Genomic DNA, 25,245 nt, shown 5'->3' with positions numbered 1-25,245 from the left:
AAGAGTCTACAACTGTAATGAATGCATTTGTCTTGCTGTCTGCAACACGGACAAAGGATTCTTCTGTGTGATTATTATTTCAGAAGAGTTGACAAAGTCAGCTTACTAACCCCCGTTATCATCCAACAAAGAGACAAAATACATGATTGGTCTAAGCTTTTACCCTCCTTTTAGCAGCTATGGTCAGTTAAGCTATGCTATACCAAAAACAAAAAACTCAAATCTTCATCTTCAGATGGAGCAGAGCAGAACCTGGGTCTGTTCCGAGTTAGGCTGAACACTCTTTTCTGCAGAGGCAGGCAGACGGCTTAAGACACTTAAGCCTGGCTACTGAACAGCATGATCTTAAGCCAAATAAAAGCCAAACTTGAAATCTTTGTTCAAAAGGGGAGGGCGGCCAATAAAACTAAAAGCCACCAACAGTGACTTGCATCTCGCAAAATGACTTGTTGCTTTGGAGAGCCAGTTCATTTGCTCAGGTTTTCTCCAAAAAGGAAGTCCCCCTCCTCCCCACCCCCTGCCAGCAATAGCTACTTGGGATTCCTTGAGATACATTTCTGCAGGGTGAAGGAGCTCTAAGAATTATTTTAAACTTTTCTTGTTCCATTTGATACACAAAGCGTACTCTTTTCACATGGCGGCAGGTCTAGAGTGAAATTGCATTTCAACATTCCAAATTATGATACCGATGCTTAGGAACACTGGTCCTTTCCAAAACCATTTTGCAAATGCTAGTGGATATATTTTGGTTGTATTTTCCCCCCCCTCTCCCTAAAGGACAGGGAGAAAGAGAAAGTGTGTGTGTGTGTGTGTGAGAGAGAGAGAGAGAGAGAGATATGGGATGATGCTATGCAATGGGGATGTACAGGCTAATAATAAGGAGTGCAACAGAAGACTTGCATTTGGTGTTATCGGTGAGTGGGAGGATTTTGTCTTAAAGGAGGAAGAAAAGAGCAGCGTTTGACCTGCTGGGATACCCTGAGCAACAGCAGATGCCCATTACCATTGCGCTGAAAGCAAGAATCTATTTAAGATAAAATCTACCCATGTTACCTGCACTGCCAGAAAACCCCACACTTCAGGGTGAAATTTAATTTGCAGGGGGCATGTATTATGTAATCTCCATTCATTTACTGGGGCTCCTGAGCAGCAGCCAATTTAAGCAACAGAACTTACAAAAAAAAAGTGGTTCTTTAGAGAGTCCTCAGTCTTTAGAAGGCATGCAGTAAAGAGCTCTCCCCTCTCAAATAAAATAAAATAAAAAGTTGTACATTCTTCAGGGGTGTGTGCATGTATGGGCGATTTAAGGAACCCAATAGTGGTGATTTAAGGAACCCAATCATGTATTTGGTTACAAACACTTGGAGAATACAAGCAATTTTTTCACTTGTGTCTGGCTTCCCCTCCCCGAAAAACAACAACCAAAGGAACAAAAACTGGCTTTAAAAGACTTCTTAAAAAAACAATGTGTTGTAAACTCTTATTATTCCATTTAAAAAAATAAGGAAAGGGAAAAAAACCACCCCACAAGACTTATTTGGCATATTCTCTGCTTACTCCTGAATATCTTAAGGCCCTGAGATTAGAATATTATGTTCTTGGGACCATAGGGCTAATATTAAACCCTAGTGCATCAATTTTCTCTTTAAGCCCTAACCAAAGTTCCAGCATCTCAAACTTAAGATATACTTCCACTGGGGCAAAGGCTTGGATGCCCCGCTTTAGCTTTCTTTTATTGTAACAAAAGTTAAAACGCCGACGAAGCTACTGGCGTTCTCGATACCATCGCTGGCATGTCTATCAATGGAAACATACCCTGTAGCAGAGGTATGCTCCTGCTGTCAGGACAGTGAACATGCAAATGTTGACCAGAAATGGTTTCCAAGTTGACATCATGTTCTCATCGTCTTCTTCTTCCGACTTGACCATCTCTTCACTTTGTGGCGAGGCATCGACAGTTCTCTTCCTAAGCTCAGTGTCTTGACTAGTGCTGAGGAACAAGAAAGAGCATATAACATTCAACATTCGTTTTTATTAGATTTTTCAAAGGACTGTCTCGCCGGAGTGGTGCATGCTCTAGTTATCTCCCGCTTGGACTACTGCAATGCGCTCTACATGGGGCTACCTTTGAAGGTGACCTGGAAACTACAACTAATCCAGAATGCAGCAGCTAGACTGGTGACTGGGGGTGGCCGCCAAGACCATATAACACCGGTCCTGATAGATCTACATTGGCTCCTAGTATGTTTCTGAGCACAATTCAAAGTGTTGGTGTTGACCTTTAAAGCCCTAAACAGCCTCGGTCCTGTATACCTGAAGGAGCGTCTCCACCTCCATCGTTCTGCCCGGATACTGAGGTCCAGTGCCGAGGGCCTTCTGGCGGTTCCCTCACTGTGAGAAGTAAAGCTACAGGGAACCAGGCAGAGGGCCTTCTCGGTAGTGGCGCCCGCCCTGTGGAATGCCCTCCCATCAGATGTCAAAGAGATAAACAACTACCTGACATTCAGAAGACATCTGAAGGCAGCCCTGTTCAACATCAGGTCTGAAGGGTTGGGACTTGGGAGACCGCCTGGGGCATATATATTTTTTTTGGGTGGGGGGACCCACAGGAGGAGGAGAGGAAGCAGGAGTCCTGTTTCGCTACTGGACTCCTGCCGGCACAGCACAGGCTACAACTCAAGAGTTCCTTGCCGTCTGAGAAAAGGAACTGCAAAAGTGTTTTGCAGATGCTTATTTTGTGGAGGAGAGCGATGGGACAGAAAAGGAGCATCAATGCTTGAAAGACAGCATGGTGGAAAGCCAAGGAGCCAGGCTTGTATCACCTATAATAAAGTGCAAGTGTCTCTGCGTCCAGTCCCTCTGTCAGTGGGATTGCGCTACTGCGCATGTGCCCCACGGACAGCCGTTGGGACTTGGAGCGCAGAGATGCTCTGCGCGTGTTCCCGATGTTGCTAGGGCAACAGGGACGCTATGCGCAGAGCTGGCTACGTCATGCGGCTCTCGCGTTGTTAGAAAAAAAACCGAGATAAGTGAGAGCCGCTCAGTCAGCTCTGCGCATGTCCCCAACGTTGCTAGGGCAACAGTTTGACCACATATGTTCTAGCGCCCGTTAATTTAACGGGGTTAATGTACTAGTATATCATAAAATTGTAGAGTTGGGCTATTGAGTCAAACTCTCCCTGCAATGTGTCATGTAGGCATGTCATGTATGAATGTTAGGTCCAAAGAAGATGGCGAATTCGCAAAGCATGATATGCTGGAAAGCGAAGCGAGAAACTGGCTTTATCAAGGAAAAATGTATAACTGTGTCCAAAAGAATATTGGTTTTCCTTAATTAAAGCAAAAAAAAAACAACAAAAAAAACAACAACCCTGATGCAAAAAACCCCTGATAAAAACAGGACGGAACTGGCAATGAACAACAGAAATAAATATCCTCTGAAAAGAACTAAGGCAAGGAGGAACTGACGGTGGGCCACGGACGGATGATAAAGGCCTGAAACGCGCTGTATGTACTTCTGAGGTGCAACAGCAAAGGTGATGTGGTGGTCCAGAAGGAGAACAGGAGGAGAGTGGCGGAAACGCAGTCGTTCTAAAAGGCAGCCCATAGATGTCAAGGGGGAAGAAGACTATAAAAAGGGGACTCCGCATACCCTCAGCTTCGCCGGGACCAGCACTACAACCCGAGACGCACAGCTCTTACGTGAGGCTTGATCAACCCACGTGAGGGGCCTTGTGTGAGTGTTTGTGTGAGTGTTTGAACCTCTTGGTACCAGTGTATTAATGTATACTTGACTATATGAAATTAATGTTACATGAAAGGTGTGTAAACCCAGATCTGGTCTCCATCGTCTTATTGAAAATCCTATAGCATAAGGATATCACTTGTCTCTCCGGATTTCAAAAGAACCAAGTTACCACGGTTTGGTGGCAAACGCAGGGATCTTTTGGCCAATGTGGGGCTCGAACCCACAACTCTGAGGTTAAGAGTCCAAAGCCCTACCAACCGAGCTATTGGGAGATGGGAACAAATGGAGCACCGAGAGAAAAAAAGGACCGAGAGAATAATATGAATGCACTTGTAGCTGCTACTACAAAACTGGCAAAAATGGGAGGTTGCTTTTCAGCACGCCTGAAGGCAAACCTGAAGCGGGGTAAATAGGTTTTGGCTCAGTTCTTAGATAAAAATGGCCAAGTCAGACTCCAGAATTGCTGAACCAGTAAAAGGAAACATCCTGACATTATTGCACAAGGAGCAGTAGTGACATCTAGTGTTCAAGTGGTGCATTTCTCCCCTCTCTCCCAGCTTTTGATAACTTTTGCCGGCTGTTTCTAGAGTTTTTTATTTCAGCTGCCTGGAATGACAGGTGAGCAAGCCCTTTACTGAAAAGATAAAATCTCAGATTTTAGGCTTCTTCTACTAGAGCAGGAAAAACTTTGACCATCTCTTAATTCTTTTTAAATTCTGATATTTTGCAACATCCTTTAAGCTACGTATATTTTGGTTAGATCCATAATTAAGTCGAGACAATTTTCTTTCTCAAAAAAAGAAAAAAAAGAAAGTTGGCTTCCACCCTGACAATGTTTTAGTTCCAATGGAAATACTTCAGTCCTACTGAGAAATGGGGAATTTGCTAAACAAGTGACCTTGTTCATTCTTACTTAGTGCAAAGATTTAAAAGGCTCTTTAGCACAAGCAGACTGCAGACAGACCACCTTGTGCCCCTGCAACGTCTTATTTGAACTGACTTAGTTTCTAAAGAAATTTCGAACATTTATCCTTTTCAGAAGATTTTGAAAGCATGCAAAATCAGTGTAGCTCCTTTCAGAACTACCCCCCCTTTGGCTTCTTTTAATAAATTCACAAAACGATTACACTATAAAGAACACTTCCTGCTACATTTAAGTAATAAAGCTCAGTTGCATCTTTGGTTTTCTAAGGAACCTGCGTACAGCTTGGGAATGACCACATCTCATTCTCCATCACAAATTATTTTACTTGCTTATTCTAGAGACAGATCCCCCTCTCTCCTGGCAATTTTTTCTTCCTTATAGTAGAGGAGTAAGGAGTAACAGGAGTAAGGAAAAAAATATATACATCAAAAGGGAACTTCCTCAAACGCTTTCGTTCCTTTCCCCCCTCAATCTCTGCCTCTCCGTTCCTATTTTCTACACCAACGTATAAAATGTATCGCGTCCTCACTCTGCTTTAGTAAAAACACTGGGAAACAAAAGAGACAGGCCGCTTGCTGGCTGCAAGGCTGGTGGCAATCTGATGCAGGTGTTCCCCCAAGGAAATCCTCGCCAACATTACCTCTCCATGTCTGGATGCTCAGAGGGGTGATCTCTGCCATCAGGAACCTTCGCCACCAGAGCGCTCACGGCACACGCGACTTCCTCCTCCGTCACCCGATGCTTTGAAGAATTTTCCATGTGGTCGTGCACCCTTCCGTTATTCATTTCTGAGGTTCGTTTGGGTGGTCTTGGTGGTGGGGGAATATGTTCCGGCGGGGGGTCCAAGTCTTCTTTAGAGAGCTCTTTCCATTGCTCCTTCAACAGAAGCAGGAGGCTCATTAAACCTTCTTAAACAAACGGCAAGGAAAATGCACAAACGCTTTTTCTGTACGTGCCCAGGACGCACCATTAAGGTATTCCCATTTATCCATTTTTTTTTTAAAAAAAGAAATGTTACTGTGCAGTTTGTTGTACCTATCGTCAGTGGGAAAATCTGAAGTGCAGGAGCTCATCATGACAGCCCCTATAGCCACGAGACTGTGCATTCCCTTAGGCTCCTAGCTAGACCAAAGACAAAATAACAAGATTTACTATTCCTTGTGGTGTAACTGTAGTCCTATGCGCAGTCACCTGGGAGTCAACTCCACGGAACTCAGTGGTACTTACTTCTGACTTGGCTGCATAGGTTCAAGTTGTGAAATGCATTGGAAGGGCACAATTCACCTGGCCAGTCCCAACAGAGGAATGCCTGCACCATCATCAGCATCACTTATATGCTGCCCATCCGACTGGGTTGCCCCAGCCACTAAAGGCAGCTTCCAGCAAAGATTTCTGCTTGCACTCTGGGGCTTTCCTCCAGCCCACCCCCTTGCAATGGACTTTGGGCGAGTGTGTCAGGAGAGCTCCCAGAATAGCATGATGGAGGGGGAAATCGGTCCAGCCAGCAAGTTGCAACGCTTGCACAGATGGAACGATGCTGAACAAAACTCACTGAGCTTCACTGAAAGGTCTTCAGGCAGCTGAAATGCAACCTTTGGCGTTTAATTATAAATGCAAGCAATACAGAATCATAAAATCACAGATTTGTATAGTTGGAAGGGACCATGAATGCCATCTAGTCCAACCCCCTGCAATGCAGGAAGCTTTCGCCCTGTGTGGGGCTCGAACCCACAACCTTGAAATTAAGGTGCTTTATTGCAAACAAGCAGTATCATCCAAATTTTTATTGTACTCCGAGTCACTTTGAAACGCCTCACTGGAAACAATTCATAAATGGAAATACTAATAATATTCAAGGACTCCATCAAAAGAGGGGGAGGGATCTAGCCTTCCTCATTCTCTGACTTCCTCTTTGCAATCCTGTTATCACCTCATTCCCTTTCTGAAGTTAAGGAGAGTGCTTCAACCACCCTGATGCTTGGGCACATGAAACTATCACCCTGCTCTGAATTGTTCCTTTTCTTCCCAGAGTTGCATTACCCCCCTCAACTATTCCACCGCCTATTCAAATAATGTTTAAGTGACAACGGCATGATGCGCCTTAAGCAACAACCCTCTGCTCAGAGGATCCCCTTGTCCTGCTAGAGTCCTCACATCTATAAGACATAGGAAGACACGGCTTGGAAAATGGACTACAGCACTGCAGTGCCAGGGCAGAACCTGCTATTCCCCAGAACTGTAAAACAGTAAGAATCGCCTATTGCAATGGCAACAACACATGCAACATCCTATAACCTGGTTTATACACAAGTTTGTGTGTGAGTGTGTGTGTGTGCCTGTGTAAGTATATATGTGTGTCAAAGGCGCATTTGTGAACCACTTTGTTTCGCACAGCTAATTGACCACTTGATTCTACGCACTGCTGTTCCATAAAAAATCTTGGCCCATTCACACACTTAAAAAAATGAAGACAACCTATGCCAGTCGAATTCCGCTGATACTGCTCACCTGCACAGATGAGTCTCCCATAATGAATTTTGATCCTTCTAGAACAGCCAAATATGAGAAACGAAGCTGGTCTGCAGTCTGTATAAGCCCCATGCGGTATTTCCTCATTTCTAAAAGAACCTGCTTAATGTCGACGGAAGAAGGGTCTTTTCTTTTGTCCATCTGAACAGAGAAAGGTGAAATTCAGATCGTTTTTGAATTACCTCCGAAGCAACAGTACAGCTTCTCATTTGTGGAATATCTGGAAGATGTCTTTATCAAGGTTGCAGTCCTAACCCATGTCTACCCAGGCCTTATAGAATGATACCCAGTTAAAATTCGCCAGATCTAATGTTTTTTAAGAGCCCCAGGCAACAAGCTATTATTGGGCCCTCCCCCTTCATCCCACTAAAACTGGTGACCCCCAACAATATGACTTCTCTAAGACACACATATTCTGACACTGAACTTAAGTAAACTCCCATGAATGCAACGGGCATTCATAAGATTTTGTTGAGGGGCTGTTGTTCTCTGCACATTTATTCAAAAGCAGCAGGACTCATTTCCAACACATGCTTAGGACTGGAAAGCCAGAGGAAGGAGAACAGAAATGGGATTCTCCCCAGCTTTTCTGGCTGCAGTGCCAAGCATCATGTCAACATAAAATTTGGAGTGGCCCACGAGCACTGGAAAGCTACTCAAAAATCATGGCGATAAATGTGAAAATTAAGGCAACAAGTTTTCAGAATGAAGTGGATAGAACATAGCATTTTCACAGTCTTCCTGCCAAAATCACATTTACTGAAACAAGACACAGCAAGGGTGTGGAAAGAGAGGGTGTTACCAACTGGCTAACTGAAGGCAGGCCTCACTGAAAGCTAGGCTTGATTTTAAACTTTGAAGTGGAAATAGATTACTGTACGATGGGAGTTGTCTGTAGGAATTTATCTCTCCCTCAAACCCTTTTCTTTTTCAGGGTGAAGATTCAGAAGTATCAGGTTCTCCTATGTATGGGCCTCTATACCATGCCACAGTTTAACTGTGCACTGGTGGTACTAAGAGGTGTGCGCTGGTTCCTCCATAACATAAAGATCGGTGCCAGCCCAGCACAAGTCTGAAACGGAATTAGGTTAAAGCAGAATTCAGACAGATGTCCCACACAGTCACTGCTGCAAAGGGTTTGCCGAAGTTTATGAAGCCTATTTCGCGCTGCTCTGTTTAGAATCATAGAATTGTGGAGTTGAAAGGCACTAAACAAAATGGCAACCATCACATCCTTCCACCTTACAAGCAAGCGTCTCTTACCAAAAGGAGACAAGTGTCAACCAAGCAGAAAGTTCCTGATCTTCCAATCCCTGCACTGCAGTGTACTACAATGGGTCCGTGTTCGGGGCTCAGTGACCCCGACTCTCTCACTTTGACCAGGAAGTTGAGGAACGAAGCTGGAGACTCGGGGACTCCAAAGTCAGGCCACGTTGTATAATGAAAGTGCAGGATTTCTCGAGTTTCATGTGTCTGCAAAAGACAAAAACCATTTTTCACCCAAGGTTTCAAGAAAATGAAAGCATGCAGCGATACTCGTTATGGCCTGCAACAAACGCTTCAGTGATCAGGAAACTGACACCCGGTTTATTTTCATATTTCTTCTTTAAAAAAATTACATGTGCATGGAACATAACACCCGACAACTCCCCCCACCTGCCCTGGCCAAACTTCAGAAAGTTGATTTCAAGGCTGCATTTGAACAGGCATTTTACTTCCTGAGGTGCCACAAAAAGTTTACTCACATGTAAAAAGATACACAGAGTATCTTAAATTCCACTGTAGGGACACTGTAATTCACAATATTCTAGGGCAAGGCTGTGGATTCTCCAGCTCAGGGGCCTCATCACACTGGCTAGGCCTCAAATCTGGCACGCGAGACCGTTTTGGCCACGCCAAGTCCATCTGCCCTGTGGGACAGGTATAGAAGCAGTTCCCTGCTGAAAATGGGCCTTGCAGGCACTGCTGATTGTCGGCACTTGCAAAGCCCTGTTCAATTTCAAACCGCGCAGGCAAAGGAAAATTCACCAACAGATGTCATGGTGGCATTAGGTGATTGGGGATTGTGGTCTAGCACACCTGTCAAAATCGTTGGGGGAAAGAGATGGCCCTCAGGGTCACTTCCAACTCTACGCTTCTATGGTTTTCATGCACTTGGGTACCAAAGCATCTCTTCTGCTGGCTGGGAACTGTTCCCCATATCTGCTCTAAGATCCTATAGGATTATTACATGGTAGCTGTTTACTACTAGAACCGCTAAACAGGGTTTGCCTCTTGATTCAAATGCAGTCTGATTCTGAGGTTTGCCGTCAGCTATTGGCACAAGATCTAGGAGAAAGTTCATGGGAACCTGCTCAGTTGAAGGAGAGTTTGCAAAGCCCCGTGCAAAGCGATCCACGAGGCCTGGATATCAGCTGATTGTCTGCAAGGCAGCTTTTTGTGTGTGTGTGGCAAGGGACTCGGCAGGAGGGTCTGACTGAGACCCCTTGCAAAGCGCTATCTTGTCGAGTGTTTTGCAAGACTCGAACTATCAGCTGATTGTTGGGTCCCTTGCAAAGCGTTTTGCAAAACCCATGCTGGTGAAAAAGGCTCACCAAGCGTAACTGTGTCAGGTGCAGGAGGTAGGAATCTGCCCCACTAGACCAATACAGTTCTCCACCCTCGTTCTAGGAAGTACTTTACCATGGGACATGACCTAATTGCTCTTCTCATTAAAAAAGCTATAAAAAGAAAAATGGGGAAATATGGAAAACATACTGCGATCCCCACTTCTATTTCCACACAACTGCCAAGAATGTAGAGACAGGAAACTCTGAGAATTCCTGCGGTATTTCTAGCCCCCGTGGCTGAAAAGATGTTTGAAGGTACGATGGCAAAAAACAACAACCCACAACACCCCTGATGTGGTTATCTGTGTTGAATGTGCTGCCCATACCTTGGAACTAGAATCCTAAGGGCCAATGCGGCAACTTCTCAAATGTTAGAACAAAATATCTTCAACGCAACAGAGTTTCTGCTACATCAGCATTAAGCAGATCTTGAAGCTCTAGCAAAGAGTCATCAAGTATCCCATCTTCTTAATGCAGGGGACTAATAGCAAAATACGGTTTGTAAAAAGTGTGTGTGTGTGAAAGAGAGAGAAATAGTTAACACTGAGCTTCCCCATACTTACTGTGAGGTTTTCCAATTCTAACTGTCGTACTGTATAGTAGGATTTTATATCTTCTGATATCAAGGTTAACGTCAAGTTTGTATCCTCAAAGAGCATCACTTTCTCCTCTTTTTGCGGCCAGTACTGTGCACATTTTATCTAGAGGGGGAAACGAGCAAGACTCGTGTTCAAGCTGCTTAACAAGGAGTCGCCCAGAACGGCAAGCATTATTTACAAATCATCAGCACGCCTGGCACTTATAGACAACTGAGACAGCCCCTTTGCATTATCTGTGTACATGTGGCACACACACACAGTTTACTGAATATCTAAAAGCAGACTTGCAGAAATGAAAAAAAGGGGGGGGGGCTGTCGTTTCCCACAGGCTTCCAGTCAATAAGAAGAGGAAGGAAATTGCACAGGGAAGGACTTGAGCAAAGAGACGAGTCTGGTTGTGAACCTGTGTTTGGCTTCCGCCGTTACTGACTATTGGCCATGCTGGCTGCGGCTCATGGGAAGTCGGCATCTGGAAGGTCACAGGACCCCTAACCCTCCTTTAAATGCTCCTTGAAGATGCCAGATGAGGCATAGGTGATGTTGGAAGAGATCACTTGCAAGGTGCAGTGATGGAACGCAGAGTGCATCAGTTTTGGGGTTGGAAGTGTGCCAGTGGTATAGCACATGAGTTTGCATGCAGGTCTCAGTTTGGCACTGAAAGGTGGCAGGATGTGGAAAGACCTTTGCCTTGGATACCGGCTGGAGTGGAGTGTACTCTAGATAGGCTGCAGCTTCCAGCTTCCAGTGCCTGTGTGTGTTCATCCACCCCTAAGAATTTACGCTGAAAGTCTCAACCGCTAACAACAGGAGAAACCCCTGTGATTACCCCTTAAACCACTGAAACCACTGAGTGAACAAAACATATTTTTAAGTGCCATGGACTGGCGCTAGGCACCGGGTTTCTGGAACCAATCTGGGATTACAGAACATGGCAGCTAGGAAAAACCTCATTTGGGCAAAATTGACAACTACTACGAGCCAACAAAACTGCCTTAACGATTTATGGGGCTCTATTTAGGAGAACAGCTAGAAGTATACATGTACACAACTGTAGCTTTTAATTAGGAATCAAGAGACACAGATGCAATTGAGTTGTTCAGTTCAGTTCAACCCCTTTCCCCCAAATCCCAGTCTTATGAGATCATTTTGATGCCATATGGGATAGTTTAAAGGTTACAGTGGTTTGCTCTCACTGAAAATGGAGTCTGGTCATTTCAATTACCCAAGTTCTTGACTGATCATAGTAATTTTCTCAATAATAATTTCCCAGGAAATCCAAGATTTGCATCGCTAGAATGTTTATATGCCATGAAGTTGATGGTGTCCAGTGGTTGAGACAACTATCAAACCTACAATTGTAGACACCAAGAACTTGGGTTCATGGAATTGAGTTCCTGCAGAATTCAATACAACTTCAGTAACATTTGACAAGGGGAATGTTTACTGTTCATGGATTTTTAGTGTTCTGTTTTCAGTGCAATAGCCTTATTCTTTCTGCTTTTTCTACCATATGACAAAGAAATGGATAATTATGCTATTTAATTACTGATCAAAAATAGTCTAACATTGGATGGTAACACTGGAGACCTTTTATAGAATAGAAACTGGTACAATCCACCAGGGAGTATTACACAAAAGAAGTGTTTGAGGCAATAGTTTACCAACCCACAAAATGTTTTATCCGGGGGGGGGGGGGGATGAAGGAATTCTGTGTAAGATGGCCCATCATAGAAGGCACCAACGTCTTTTTCCATTTAACTCCTGAACAATACGACTTGGTTGGAGACAGAAAGAATTTTTAATCTTCTGCAAATTTATTTTTAATCGCAGCTTGCAAGAGAATCTGCTCCATGTAACTTTTTTTTTGCACTAAATGGTTTGGCAAATAATGTTTTTGCCAAGTTCCCATTGAGTATCCCCCCTCAACTGTTTGTCGAGAAGCATTAGCAGCCTTCCCTCAGGGGATCTCAATAATTCTGTGCTTTGTTCAAGCTTACTGGCAGTGGAGAAAGAATGAGTGGGGGTGAGTGGGAGAGGAAGGAATGGTTGAGTCTGTGGTTACTGTACTTCTCGTTTTAGATTTGTTTCACTACACATATTACTGGGGAACTGGAAACCTCCACTCAACAAGACAGTGATTACTGCAGACGACTTCTCCATAAATCTTTCCTATATCCTATAAGGAATACAATTCGCTCTTCACTCCAAGGACTCTTGAAAAACGCCTGTGAGGTTATTTATGGCAAGTGGTCGACTGACTGTTGTTTGGAAAGAGAAGCATGGGCAGGCGAGCTTGGCAATTCCTTCAAGGCCAAAGACTTGAAGGGAAACAGAAGAAGAGAGCTCGTAACACAGGAGTAGTCAATGTGGTGCCATTCAGATGTTCTTAAGCTCCAACTTACATCATCCCAGAGGCTGATAGGAGTTTGGAGTCCAACAACAACCTGGAAGGCACCATGTTGACACCTCCTTTCATCACACGTTACTTAACAGTTGGGTGAGCTTCGCAAATGAAATGAGAGGCATGGATACCAACTCAATGGATGATGGCTCAGCTGTCAATCTCTCGCACACAGGCCACGTGGCACATGGACAACCAAGTGTTCACCACTTTAACTTAACGGGAATGATTCGGATGTCTGCCATGATAAATTCAGAAGTCAATGGACCAGCTCCACGAACCATTTCCAGATTAATCTGCATAAGTGATGGAGCCATTGCCTGTTTTTCCCCTAAGGTGGGGAACCTCAAGCCCAGGGGCTGAATGCTCCCTAGTCCTCTCTTATCTAATCCTCAGGCTCTCTGCAGCCTCCTCAGGTGCTTTTGCTTGAACGGGAATGTGTCCTTGAACTGCCCTTGAATAGTACCTCTTGCATGCATGGATGGTAGACGGACAGGTGCATTTGGGGGTAGGGGAGGTGGCACATGGCCACGTGAAGAGTTACATCAATTGTTCTGTCTACTTTTGTCTTTGGCCCCGAAATGCGGTCCCTGGGACGTTCCCCACGAAGTAAGGTGGTCCTTGGGGTTAGAACAGTACCCCACCTCTGCCCTAAGGTAAACCTGGGTATGAATTTCCTAACTACTTATAAAGTGATTTATTCATCAGTGAGTGCGCCATCTGCTTTACAGCACCCCCACACAGGGCTGTTTTTGACAAGACCCAAAAATGCATTATGCAAAAACCCTGAAGCAAGAAAAATATGCATATCAAATGTGCTTACTAAAGCGTTTGAAGAGCTTTCAAAAACACACACGCAGCAGCAGTATGGTTTCGGTAGTAGTAAGAGAATGTGAAGGCCAGAGGGGGAGCAGGAGGAGAAGAAAGTAAAGGGAAAACAGTGAGGAAATGGAGTATCACTGTAGCTATGGCAGCCACAGAAGTCCCTGGATTGCTTGAGAACCACATGGACACTGGCTTGGGTTCCACAACAGAATGAAGGACATACACAACTGAAAACAAGTAAAATAGTGGCACAGTGTGGTTCTTCTTTGGACACGTGCAAAGGGTTGGAAAAAGCAACAGCAATGTCAGCTGAAAGTTTAGGTTACTAAAAGGTCTGATCTGGAGGGCTTCTAATGGCTAGGAATTGACACAGCTGTTATTGCTGTACCAAGATTTCAAGCTGTTCAATTTTCAACACGAAAGTTGCCGTTTCAAAAATGTCTCCAGAGTCTCCCTGCTTTAAACACTTACAGGTACATACATTTTGTCATACCTGTTTTGCAGTCATCAATACACTGCTGCTTCAGAGCCACTTTTAAAATCCTGAACGGACTTCTTCACTGTGTGATCCCAGCCATTCAGGGATCACAAGGTGAATGCAATGACATCACTGACCCTGGTTAACTACATGATGAGGGCTCTGCTGATGCACAAAAACACCTGAATTGAAAATAGTAATAACTGAGGAATGTCCCAAGAATTTTTCACACCTTTTCACATGGCCCAACAATAAAAGAACTACCAAAAAGATTGGGATACGGAATAAAAAGTCCATGCAACTCGTTCTCCTGGTGAAGCTCAGTGCTAGACTGGCTACCACATCTCTATGAACTAACTTGGGACTGAGAGAGAAATGAAATACAAATAAGTAAATATGCTCAGCCCCCTCATTACACCCAAATGCAGATACTGCAAAGGAGCAAAGTAAAAAATAAATAAATCATTGCAGCCTGGTCATATATTGCACTCATAGTGCACAATTGGTTCGGAACATAGTAGATTCCATTATATTTCTACGTTGTTTAACCAATACTTATTTTTCTTCACTTCAGGCATGTGCATTATTGCATTTTCTCTCTCTACAGGGCCATTTTCATCAGGTTTTTAAATTGTGCATGCCCCATGTGCTCAGGATCTCAAAACAAACAGTTAAGGGGGGGGGATGATTTAGTTACTTACTGATCCCTTTTCCATCACTCTGTTGAGCATGACAACGCCACGGCTTTTCTGTTCCCAAATCATCTCCCAAAAGTGACCACAAGTATTTGGCAGAGGCCCCTGCAAAGATACAAAGCCTTAATGTGGTACAAGTTCAGAGAACAGCAGCCTAGCAACAATTCTCTATTTCTAAACTCAACACAGGGAGTGGCTCCTCTTTTCAGATACATAAAATGTGAAGTTTTAAGTGATTTCCGCCCCCCTTCATATTGTGAAGTTGCCAAATATTAATCTTTAAGGATGCAGAACTTGAAAGTTTTATAGATAGAGAGAACCATGTCCTTATTTCATTATTTGCTAGATAGGAACAGTGAAGAACAGTTCTAAGAAAGCTTGTCGAGGAAAAAAATGAAAACGCCACTCTGCATGATAAATTTAAGACGTTTGTTCAATCAATGGAACTTACAATTCACAGAAACGAGAGACAATAAAAGCCAACTGCTAGGAAATTCAGCCATCTTTATCATTTCATGAAAAGTCTTGGCATAGCATTGACACGCAAGGTCAGGAAGAGTTTACTATTCCTGCTAGATGTTTACCCGATCCACTTTCAAAGTAACCTCTCTTCCAGGTCAAAGGTTCTTCCTTTCCCACAAGTCCCTCACATATCAACCCCATGATGTCCAATGTATTAAAATGTATCTACAAAAGACTTACTAAGGATATCAGGATGGCCCAAAATGGGAACCCTGCACTCACAACGCTTGCAAGTGTGGTGAACTAGCCCCTTGAAAAAGAAAATGACAGATGGCCGAGTGGCTAGAAGTCAATTCTATTAGCCCACAACTGGCATTTAATATCACCCGAATGCATTCCATATCCTGTTGCTATTAAAGTAAATAATCCAGAATATATATTGCTAGGAATTGGGAGCCAAAGGGATTTGGACTACCCGGTCTATCCAAGTATAGGAGGTCAGGAACAAAGACTTCCTAGTCCCTTAACTTCTTCTGAGTAGCTGCACATGGGTACATGATTGAGCCTTAAGTATTACAAAGCTTATGGGGAGATGCTCAGAGCAAACGAAGGGCGGCTTCACCACTATGAATGTGGTCACACCACATTTAACTTCTCATCCTTGCATTTCCTCTGTCTCATGCACATCTCTGCCCACCCACAGCATTTTGCCTCTGAGGCACCCTCAACAATGCATCCTTGAACCCAGACTCTGGCTTGTACCCTTGAGCAGATGTTGCCTGTTTGCTTGACTCCGCGATACTGTATTTGCCCCGGCTCAATAGGGAGACTGGTTGCCCAGGAGCAGTTTATGCAAATATTCGTTAAATTTAGATGGCACTTTGCCACCTTGTTTACTAAAGAAACCACACTAGAATACTGTGTTTGTTGGACACAGGGCCGGATTAAGGTTTGATGAGGCCCTAAGCTACTGAAGGTAATGAGGCCCTTTATATGTCCAGCTGTTCTTTGTCAACAACAAATTGTCACTGGTTTTTTTGTGTTGAATATATGCTATATGGTAATTTATGGACCTAATAGTATCTAAACCCATTTGCCACTTTTGCTGTATGTAGGCTTTTTAAAATCTGTTTTTTATCTTTGTTGTTGTTGTTGTATAGTCGTTCAGTCGTGTCTGACTCTTCGTGACCCCATGCACCAGAGCACGCCAGGCACGCCTATCTTTCACTGCCTCCCGCAGTTTGGCCAAACTCATGTTAGTAGCTTTGAGAACACTGTCCAACCATTTCATCCTCTATCGTCCCCTTCTCGTTGTGCCCTCCATCTTTCCCAACATCAGGGTCTTTTCTAGGGAGTCTTCTCTTCTCATGAGGTGGCCAAAATACTGGAGCCTCAACTTCAGGATCTGTCCTTCCAGTGAGCAGGAATTTATCTTATATTTTGGAAATGTACATCCAGTTTTTTTCCCTTTAATTTTTTTTTGGGGGGGCCCCAAGAGAGTGGGGTCCTAAGCTATACCTTGTTTAGCTTATACGTAAATCCGGCACTGGTACAACACCTTGAGCCTTGTAGGTCTCATTTCACGTTACTCTTTTTCTATATGGGTGAGACTTTGCCCTCAATTTTCTATGCTGTGGAGTAGGGTGAATGCACCCTATGTGATATGATCATTATTTAGGACACCTACACATGGAAGGACCAAAGTAAATTGAAAAGACATTCTCGATGCACAACACAGGCACCTGGAGACTTGATACTTTACAGATTCTGTCAGTTCAGCCACATTATCATCACTATTTGTGGAGTGTGCACAGTGTTAGAAATTGAGATATGAAAGCCAGGAGCTAAATGGCACCTCAAACCTAGGTTTTGGGCACAACAAGGGAATGTCTAGGCGAACTTTTTTATAACAAGAATACAAAGCTGAAAATGAATGAACTGCAGCTAAAATCTTGTGTTCATTTTTCACATGGTCTAGTCCTTCCCCTGCTCAACCCCCCTAATATTATTAAGAGGGTCTCTTCTCCAGTCTTCAGAGAGTAGCTGGAAGTGGAGAGGCAGAAAAAGGTCCTCCTTTCCTTCTACTCTGCAGTTTTAAACTGGAATCTTAGGTGCAATACTGCGCCCAGAGCTCAGAAACTGCTTGCGCTAATGAAATCCCCTGTTGCAAAATGCGCCTAGAACAATGGGAGTTTCGAACACTGAGTGTGCATTATTAATTTGTAAAATTCTTGAATAGAGGTTACTATTCCTTACAGATGTTCCTAGTCGGGTGCCACCACCCTTTGTTTTAATAAGATCTAAAGCTAAAGAAAGGCTCTTCAACTTGTCCGTGGGGAATTTCTCGAGTCAGCATTGGTGTTTCTCGTGACTCCTCGTAACAAAACTGAGACAGACAGACACGAGAAACCAAGATGGATCGAGCCCAAACAAATCAATGGAAAAGGCTTGGAGTAATTTAAAGTGCCTGGGCCAATGAGAGAGGGAGGAGGCAGAGTGAAGATTCTATCAAAGGAAACAGCTTCAGAAAGAGAAAAGGACACGACTGATGACAAAACCGACCATCAACAGGAAGGGGACTGGGCGCACAGCTTCCTGCACTCTGCTTTGGGGAGCAAATGATCCTGGTTCAGTAACAACAAAGACATAAAGCTGGGAGGAGTCAAGAAGGGATGCAAAGCTCTGCTGGAAATTACCCATGCCTCCTCTCTAAGGAGATCTATTTTTCAGAGTCACTGAAGAAGAATAAACAAAACAGCAGCTCCACGGCCTTTTACATAGACAACCCACTGTTACACTAGGAGGAGGGAGGACTTGACTTGGCAGCATCAAAGTTACTTAGATCACAAAAGCATGGATATATTATGCAGTAAGAGATGCTGAAGGAGCAATCCCTTGTTTAACTTGAATGGATTTCAGAATGCTTAAATCATAATCTGCAATTCATAATTCTAGGTATACAAGTGACAAAAAGAAAAATCCTTTGTGTATAAGAATTTATATACTTTTTTTCATTCTTATTGCACATAATGAAGCCGTGTAATACAAACAGAAGCAGGCCTTATAAATACATTCTTCCAAAGGGGATCCCAGGTCTTTGGAAGTCGTATTTCATGTCGGTAAGTACTTCAGGGTCCAGCATTAACAAAACATTGGTAGGCCCTCTTTTCTAGATTGTCACTCTACTGAATTTCCCCAGTTCTCATATGTGAAGAAAGCAATTCTTCACACGGTGCATAGTTAACACTATAGAACAGGTATAGGCAAACTCGGCCCTCCAAATGTTTTGGGACTACAATTCTCATCATCCCTGGCCACTGGTCCTGTTAGCTAGGGATCATGGGAGTTGTCCCAAAACATCAGGAAGGGATGGGGTGGCCCCCAACTCTTGATGGCTTTAAAATAGGATTAGACTAATTCATGAAGGAAAAGGTTATCTAGGGCAAACTTCTCTTGTGGGCATTTCTGTGGGATGTAGACACAGAGCAGTCAAAACACAACATTGCTAGAGTGGACATGAAGGTAACTCAGTCCTCCAGGCATAACTTCCTGCTACCTGGACTGAGTTAACTTCCTCTGTGACCAGAAGTAGGTGTGGTCTCACCTGGGAACAAGATCCCAAAACCAGTCACCACTTTCTCCTCGTCTATCCAAAGAGCAACAAGCATGTTCTCCTGGCTCTCAGCCAAGAGAACAAAGGGAGCTACTTTTCCCTATGGAAGTAGCAACCACATGTAAATACTTTTACTGAGCAAGCCTGCCTTCTGAGAAACGCTGTGTAACTCAGGAAGTATGTGAGTAAACTCTTTTTATTCATTTAAGATACATTGTGTCATGTGCAGTCTTTTAAGAGGGACATAGGGGAATTATACCAGGAATATATATGTATTATTTTAGGCTTTAGCAAGCCTGTGCAAGCACATCTGCTGTGTGTGTTTTAAAGGGAATGAAACTCTGCTAAGTTTGGAGATTGCTAACACAAGCTGGGATAGGATATATCTGACAATATATCCTCATACACGTTCCTAATCATTCCCACAATTTCTACAGCAGTGAAATGTTGTACAACAGGGAAAACTAATGCCTTTAACCAATTCTCTCTCATGCCACACACAAGCTATGGGTTTTTAAGATTCAAAGGCTGAAAGAGAGGTAAGGAAGACTATGAAATGGGTTCTCCATCCTTCCTCCTCTCTCAAGCACTTACCTGTGTGAGGATGTAGCTCCTGTGCGCCTCTTCCATTTTTATCAAACTGGCATTGATATAGTCATTATCATCCTGCTGCAGCTTAATTCGACTGTGGTCAACTGTAGAATGCAAGGTAAGAAAATCACTGTTGAAGACCTGTGTGTTATTCATTTTGTGCGAAGCAGAAGGGCTAACACCTTTCATTTCAAAATAATGAAGTATGGAACAGCACCCATTATATATGATTCTCAAGAACTCTTCTGAAAAGAGTGTGTGACTGATGCTTAATAAGATGTGTTACTAACAACAACTATGGGTTAACATGACGTGCAAACTAAGTTGTTAGCTGTATGCTTATTTTTCAAAGCTTTTTTTTAGCTGTCACATATTTTCAGAAGAGATCGGAATCTCAATAATTCCAAAACATAATCCTTCACCTGCACTGCTGCATATCTTTTATTCAATTAATGTTTCACCCAGCTATTATCAATAGTCAAGCCACTTTGACAGTAACTGCACTTCATTTCAAAAGATCTGAAGTTTGCTCTATTTAGCCAACCCAGATATAGAAGAATCCCTACATTTTACAGGAAAACCAAACTGACTGGAAGCCGTTTCATCTAAAACAAACAAAAATCAATGGTGGTTACCACAAAAAGAACCCCTAAAACTGATCAGTAAGCAAAATTGTGTGCAACATTATAGCTTCTATTGAGTTTTCCTGGAAGACTCAGCTGATTTTTAGTCTATTAAGTGATGGTAGAGATTTTCCAGTATATGGCGATACCGTATCTTCAACATTAATGTAGATAGGAGATCTGTGACTGAATGCACATGACTTAAAAAAAAAATCCTCATGAGATACAGGTGGTCATTATGACACACTTGGGAGTTGAACAGCTAGAAAAGTTCACCACAGCTTGTTTGAGAGCCAGTACAGTCAACATGGAGACGATCTTGGATTTGGACCGGGGAGACTTAATTGCAAATCCCCACTTACAGGTGAAACTCGAAAAATTAGAATATCGTGGAAAGGTTCATTTCTTTCAGTAATTCAACTTAAAAGGTGAAACTAATATATGAGATACTCATGACATGCAAAGCGAGATATGTCAAGCCTTTATTTGTTATAACTGTGATGATTATGACGTACAGCTGATGAGAACCCCAAATTAACAATCTCAACTTTGGGGTTTTCATCAGCTGCACGCCACTATCATCACAATTATAACAAGCAAAGGCTTGACATATCTCGCTTTGCATGTCATGAGACTATCTCATATGTTACACTCCAGTAGCTAATGAAAACAATTGCTTACATAAATGGACTTTTCCACAATATTCTAATTTTTCGAGTTTCACCTGTACATGCCTCTTAGCCAAACAGGCCCCATAGAGTTGCTGCAATGATGAATTGAGATAGCCCAATGCACGTGGTCCCGAGCTTTCTTGAGAAGAGTGGGTTACAAATGGAATTCACTGCTATGAATTGTGGCGGCAGCCACTAGCTTAGATGGCTCTAAAGGAGGATTAGACAAATTCACATAGGACAAGGCTATTCATGGTACAGCCAGGTCTAGATGCAAGATTCCTCTTAAGACCAGTTGCTGGGGTAGAACAGCAAGATGGTGCTTCTGTATGCTTCCAGTGTTTGTGGGCATCCTGCAGGCACTGGTTAGTTACTCTGCGAAACAGAATGCTGGGCGAGAAGGCATTTGCTTGGCTCCGGCAAAGCGTTTTTATGGGATTAAACAGGAAATCACTCAGCTTTTAAACTAGCCATTAAAAACGAGAGAGACTGAGCAACGGCAGTTCTTCACTTAACTTCTAAAAAGCCAAGTGTCTGTGCTCATTGCTTGCCTCGGAACCCAAGCCCACCAATTCATTCTGGAAGCCTTTGCTTAGTGCATGGAAACAGGCTGAGCGTACTCAACGGGGAAAAGAAAAGGCAACCTTCACAAGCTCACAGGCACTTCTCTTTATTACAACTACTGCAGGCATTCCAGGACGAAGGTCTGATATTGGAAAACGCCATTCCAAGGTTGAACCCTAGCAACGTTAATCACCGGCATGTAGAGAAAGCTGGGCATTTGAAAGGTAGGGGGGAGAGAAGCAAGGTGGACATACTGCAAGTTCTCTGCAGCTTTGGACAAACGGGACACCATCTTTGCTTGTCCCAGTTGCGAATTTCTCTGCTTTGCACATACACTGGAAACAATAGTTTTACCTTGAATTGTTTGGCATTGCCTCTGCACTACTCCACCCTTTTGTAAAGACTCATTGAATGAATTGAGAGGAATACAGTACTTACATGGGCTGACATCTCTGTATCTGTTGCGATTTTTGTTTCTGGGGAGTTTGGCCACTTTACATGGAAAGTCACTGGCTTCATGCCTTATGTCCTAGAAGGAAATAAATTTAGAAATTTAGTTGTGCTGCAAATCTAGTTCACTGTACATTATTATTATTATTATTATTATTATTATTATTATTATTATTATTTTCTTCTTTTGGTGGGTTCAGGAAAAAAACAAACACTGAAAGCTGATGGCTTATCACAGTGCTTGATTCTGTTTTGTGGAAAACGATTTTGCACAGTAAGGATTTTAGGATAGAGACTATGTTATTTGCCAGATTTCATTTGTGTGACATACAGGAGAAAGCAGAATTTCACTTCCAGACCAAAATTACCAACAGTGGGTCTTGCATTAATTGCAAAATAAGTAGCTAGGCATGGATATCTCTGCCAGAACACATTTGTCCTTTGGTATCCTACATGCCACCATTTCGTAAATACGTATTAATAGCTAAGGGGCTGCACGTGTCTGGTTAAGATAAGAACCCAAGTTTTCTTGAGTCATCAGCGCCATGGGCTGGAGCCATAGATGTCAAAAGAATCCTTTGTATGCGGTGTGTTCTGTGCACCAAGTCAGCGGTACAGTTTAGAAGCGACGAACTTAAAAGATTTTTGTGTTGCCTTATTATAAAACCAAACCTGTCTCAAATTGGATTGCAATATGTAGCAATGAAGTGTGGATTAAGAATATTAAATAAATGGACCATTTTTAAAAAATGACAGGGACTTGGTACAGGAAACACACAGCATTAGAAAAATACAGTGGTACCTCGGGTTACATACGCTTCAGGTTACAGAGTCCGCTAACCCAGAAATAACGCTTCAGGTTAAGAACTTTGCTTCAGGACGAGAACAGAAATCGTGCTCTGGCGGCGCAGCAGCAGCGGGAGTTCCCATTAGCTAAAGTGGTGCTTCAGGTTAAGAACAGTTTCAGGTTAAGAACGAATTAAGTACGTAACCAGAGGTACCACTGTATGGGAGACCTGGTATATTTCAGAAACTGAAATGCAAATTGCTGGGTTTTAACTTGAAGCAGTATGAAAAAACAAGAAAACTTAAGAAATTCCAGGAGAGGGATCTTCCTTGCACATGCAAAATGAACAGTAAAGCTCAGCTTAAATGGTCATCCAAGAAAATTAAACAAGATGCTGGGCCAAACGCATCATTTTTGACTAGGCTTGGAGTGAAGCCATTTTTTATATTTATTTTGTTAACTAAATAAATATAAGACTTACATGAACACCATGCAAGTTCACTTTGTTTTCTGTACTCAATTTAGACATAATAGAGAGTTAGTGCCAGATCCTAGTGAAATTGTGTTTTTTCCCTTGTTTTTTTCCAGGAACACACACACACACACACACACCCCTGGCAGAATATACACAGTTCTGCCAAGTACTAAACTTGCAAGTGGCCTTGTAAACCCTCTTGCATTCCGAGTGTATTATGACTTTTTATAACATTTCCCAGCACATGGTAGAATAAGTCCTCCAGTGTTAGAACTATCGCTGAACTAAAGAGACTATGGTGCAATTGCTTCTGAAGAAACTTTCCTTGGGCCCAGAAGATGTGAACAGATGTCCAATGGAGGCTAACATTCCCTTCCTGGATGCAGAGCAGCCAGTCAACTTCTAGACTTCCAGATTTATAGATCTGTTTCTAGATCTATTTTTGGAAGAAAAACTCATTTGTCTACTCCGCTGGACGAGAGACATGGGCGGTACAACACTGTTATTCTCCTGGACTTCTCTGTGGCTTTTCATGCCACCAGCTATAGTATGTTTTTAGAGAGGCTGATCATGTTGGGTCTTGGGGGGATCCTGCTTTTCAGCTGCTCCACTCATACCTGGATGGCTGACTCAAGAAGATGGGATTTCTGCTTGACTCCTCAACATTTATACTCTGGGATCCCACAGCGTTCTACAGTCGTACCTTAAAAGCCAAACGCCTTGGCACTCGTATGTTTTGGCTCCTGAACTTTTTTTTTTTAAAACAAGGTAGCCCATAAATACTGCAAAATGAAACAAAAACCAGAACATGGAATTTCCAATTCCCCAGCCATACGGATGCCTATGGAGCCACACCTGTCTTTGTCCCCAACCACAATGGTCTACTTCTGCATCAACTTCTGCAATAAAATACTTCATCTGGGTACTGTTGGTACAGATGCTTTGAGAGGTGAAACTACTTCTGTTCCTCTTGAGAAGGACATCTAGCTACACCCTTTGTGACAGGCAGGGGAACCAAAACCGTACGTTGAGTTTTCTGTTCTTGTGTTCTTATGAGACATCTCAATGGCACTGAGCTCATTAAGCAAAGTTCTAGTCACAAATGGCCAACTTCTGCACCCTTGGGGAGCTGGAACCCCCCCCCCCCCACAGTGAGACTGAAAGAAAGCCCGTGCATGTATTCTGACATCAGTGAAAGGGGAGGAGGCTGTGGAATGAATGTGCTTTCCGAGAGATCTCAAGAGACAGATTGGCATCAACTCACTTCCTTCCAAGAATGAGCATGACCGACATTTATACAGAGCATGCAGGATGATTCATTGCTTCTTCTAGATACACTTTTACTGTGATAAAAAAAACCTTCTTGATTCAAGTATGGAGAAAGCCCTACTCCAGGTGCCCCCACCAGGTGAAGTGAGGCGGGTGGCCACTACAGAAACTGCCATCTTGGTGCAGGCACCAACCTGGCTGTGGAATTCCCTCCCCGGAGATTCTTGCCTCCTTCTTTATTGTTGTCCTGGAACCTGGCGAAGACTCTTTTTTCTCCCAATAACATCTGGAGGGCACCACATAGTCTACTCATTTTAACTGCATTTTATCATTTTTATGCCTGTGAATTGCCCAGAAGACAAGGTTAAGACTGTGGTGGCCTAGTGGTTATAGTGCCAGGCTAGAAGCCGGGAGAGAGGGGGCACACTGTAGCAGCGGGTATGGCGAGACACAGACGTATGTGTAGCAACAGATTACCTCTGTATTACCTCTGTACAGTGGACACACACCTGCAACCTCCATCCAGAGAAGCAAGATGCATTATCAGGGTTAAATAAGGCATCCCAGCGCAACCAGAAAGAAAATGGTGAGAATTGTGGCCTGGGAAGAGACAGTGTTGCTGAGGAGTGAGGGTGGCTTATAGGGGGAGTCCTGAAAGCCAGATTGAAAAGAGTATTCTCTCTCTCTCTCTCTCTCTCTGTGTGTGTGTACACATTTGGCTCCCCGGCCTGAGATTCCCCACTCCTGCTGTGCAGAGTATCAAGGACAAAACTTACAGCGTTCATCTCACTCTATAGGCTGAGGGAGCCGGCGTTTGTCCACAGACAGCTTCTGGGTCATGTGGCCAGCATGACTAAACTGCTTCCGGCGAACCAGAGCAGCGCACAGAAACGCCGTTTACCTTCCCGCCAGAGTGGATTTGGTTTACTGC

The 25,245-nt window shown here is 43.4% G+C and overlaps 1 protein-coding gene across 2 annotated transcripts in view; it reads right to left on the bottom strand.

Moving 5' to 3' along the window:
* Window positions 1-1,104: 1,104 nt before the first annotated feature.
* Window positions 1,105-25,245, bottom strand: part of PTPN1 (protein tyrosine phosphatase non-receptor type 1) — an 81,248-nt gene continuing 57,107 nt past the window's right edge. Inside the window, exons 2-9 of one of the 2 annotated variants that reach the window (XM_033153538.1) lie at window positions 21,772-21,862; window positions 19,479-19,579; window positions 14,816-14,914; window positions 10,375-10,512; window positions 8,466-8,675; window positions 7,182-7,343; window positions 5,314-5,546; window positions 1,105-1,990 (exon numbers count right to left, since the gene is read on the bottom strand). In XM_033153538.1, the coding sequence (XP_033009429.1) occupies window positions 1,801-1,990; window positions 5,314-5,546; window positions 7,182-7,343; window positions 8,466-8,675; window positions 10,375-10,512; window positions 14,816-14,914; window positions 19,479-19,579; window positions 21,772-21,862 (1,224 nt within the window). In that variant the 3' untranslated portion in view covers window positions 1,105-1,800. Of the gene's footprint in view, window positions 1,991-5,313; window positions 5,550-7,181; window positions 7,344-8,465; window positions 8,676-10,374; window positions 10,513-14,815; window positions 14,915-19,478; window positions 19,580-21,771; window positions 21,863-25,245 lie in introns of both variants that reach the window. The other variant, XM_033153537.1, reaches the window with a different exon arrangement.

This window comes from Lacerta agilis, chromosome 6 (assembly GCF_009819535.1).
Source record: "Lacerta agilis isolate rLacAgi1 chromosome 6, rLacAgi1.pri, whole genome shotgun sequence".
Lineage (NCBI taxonomy): Eukaryota > Metazoa > Chordata > Lepidosauria > Squamata > Lacertidae > Lacerta > Lacerta agilis.
This window is presented reverse-complemented; position numbering and strand designations above follow the sequence as displayed.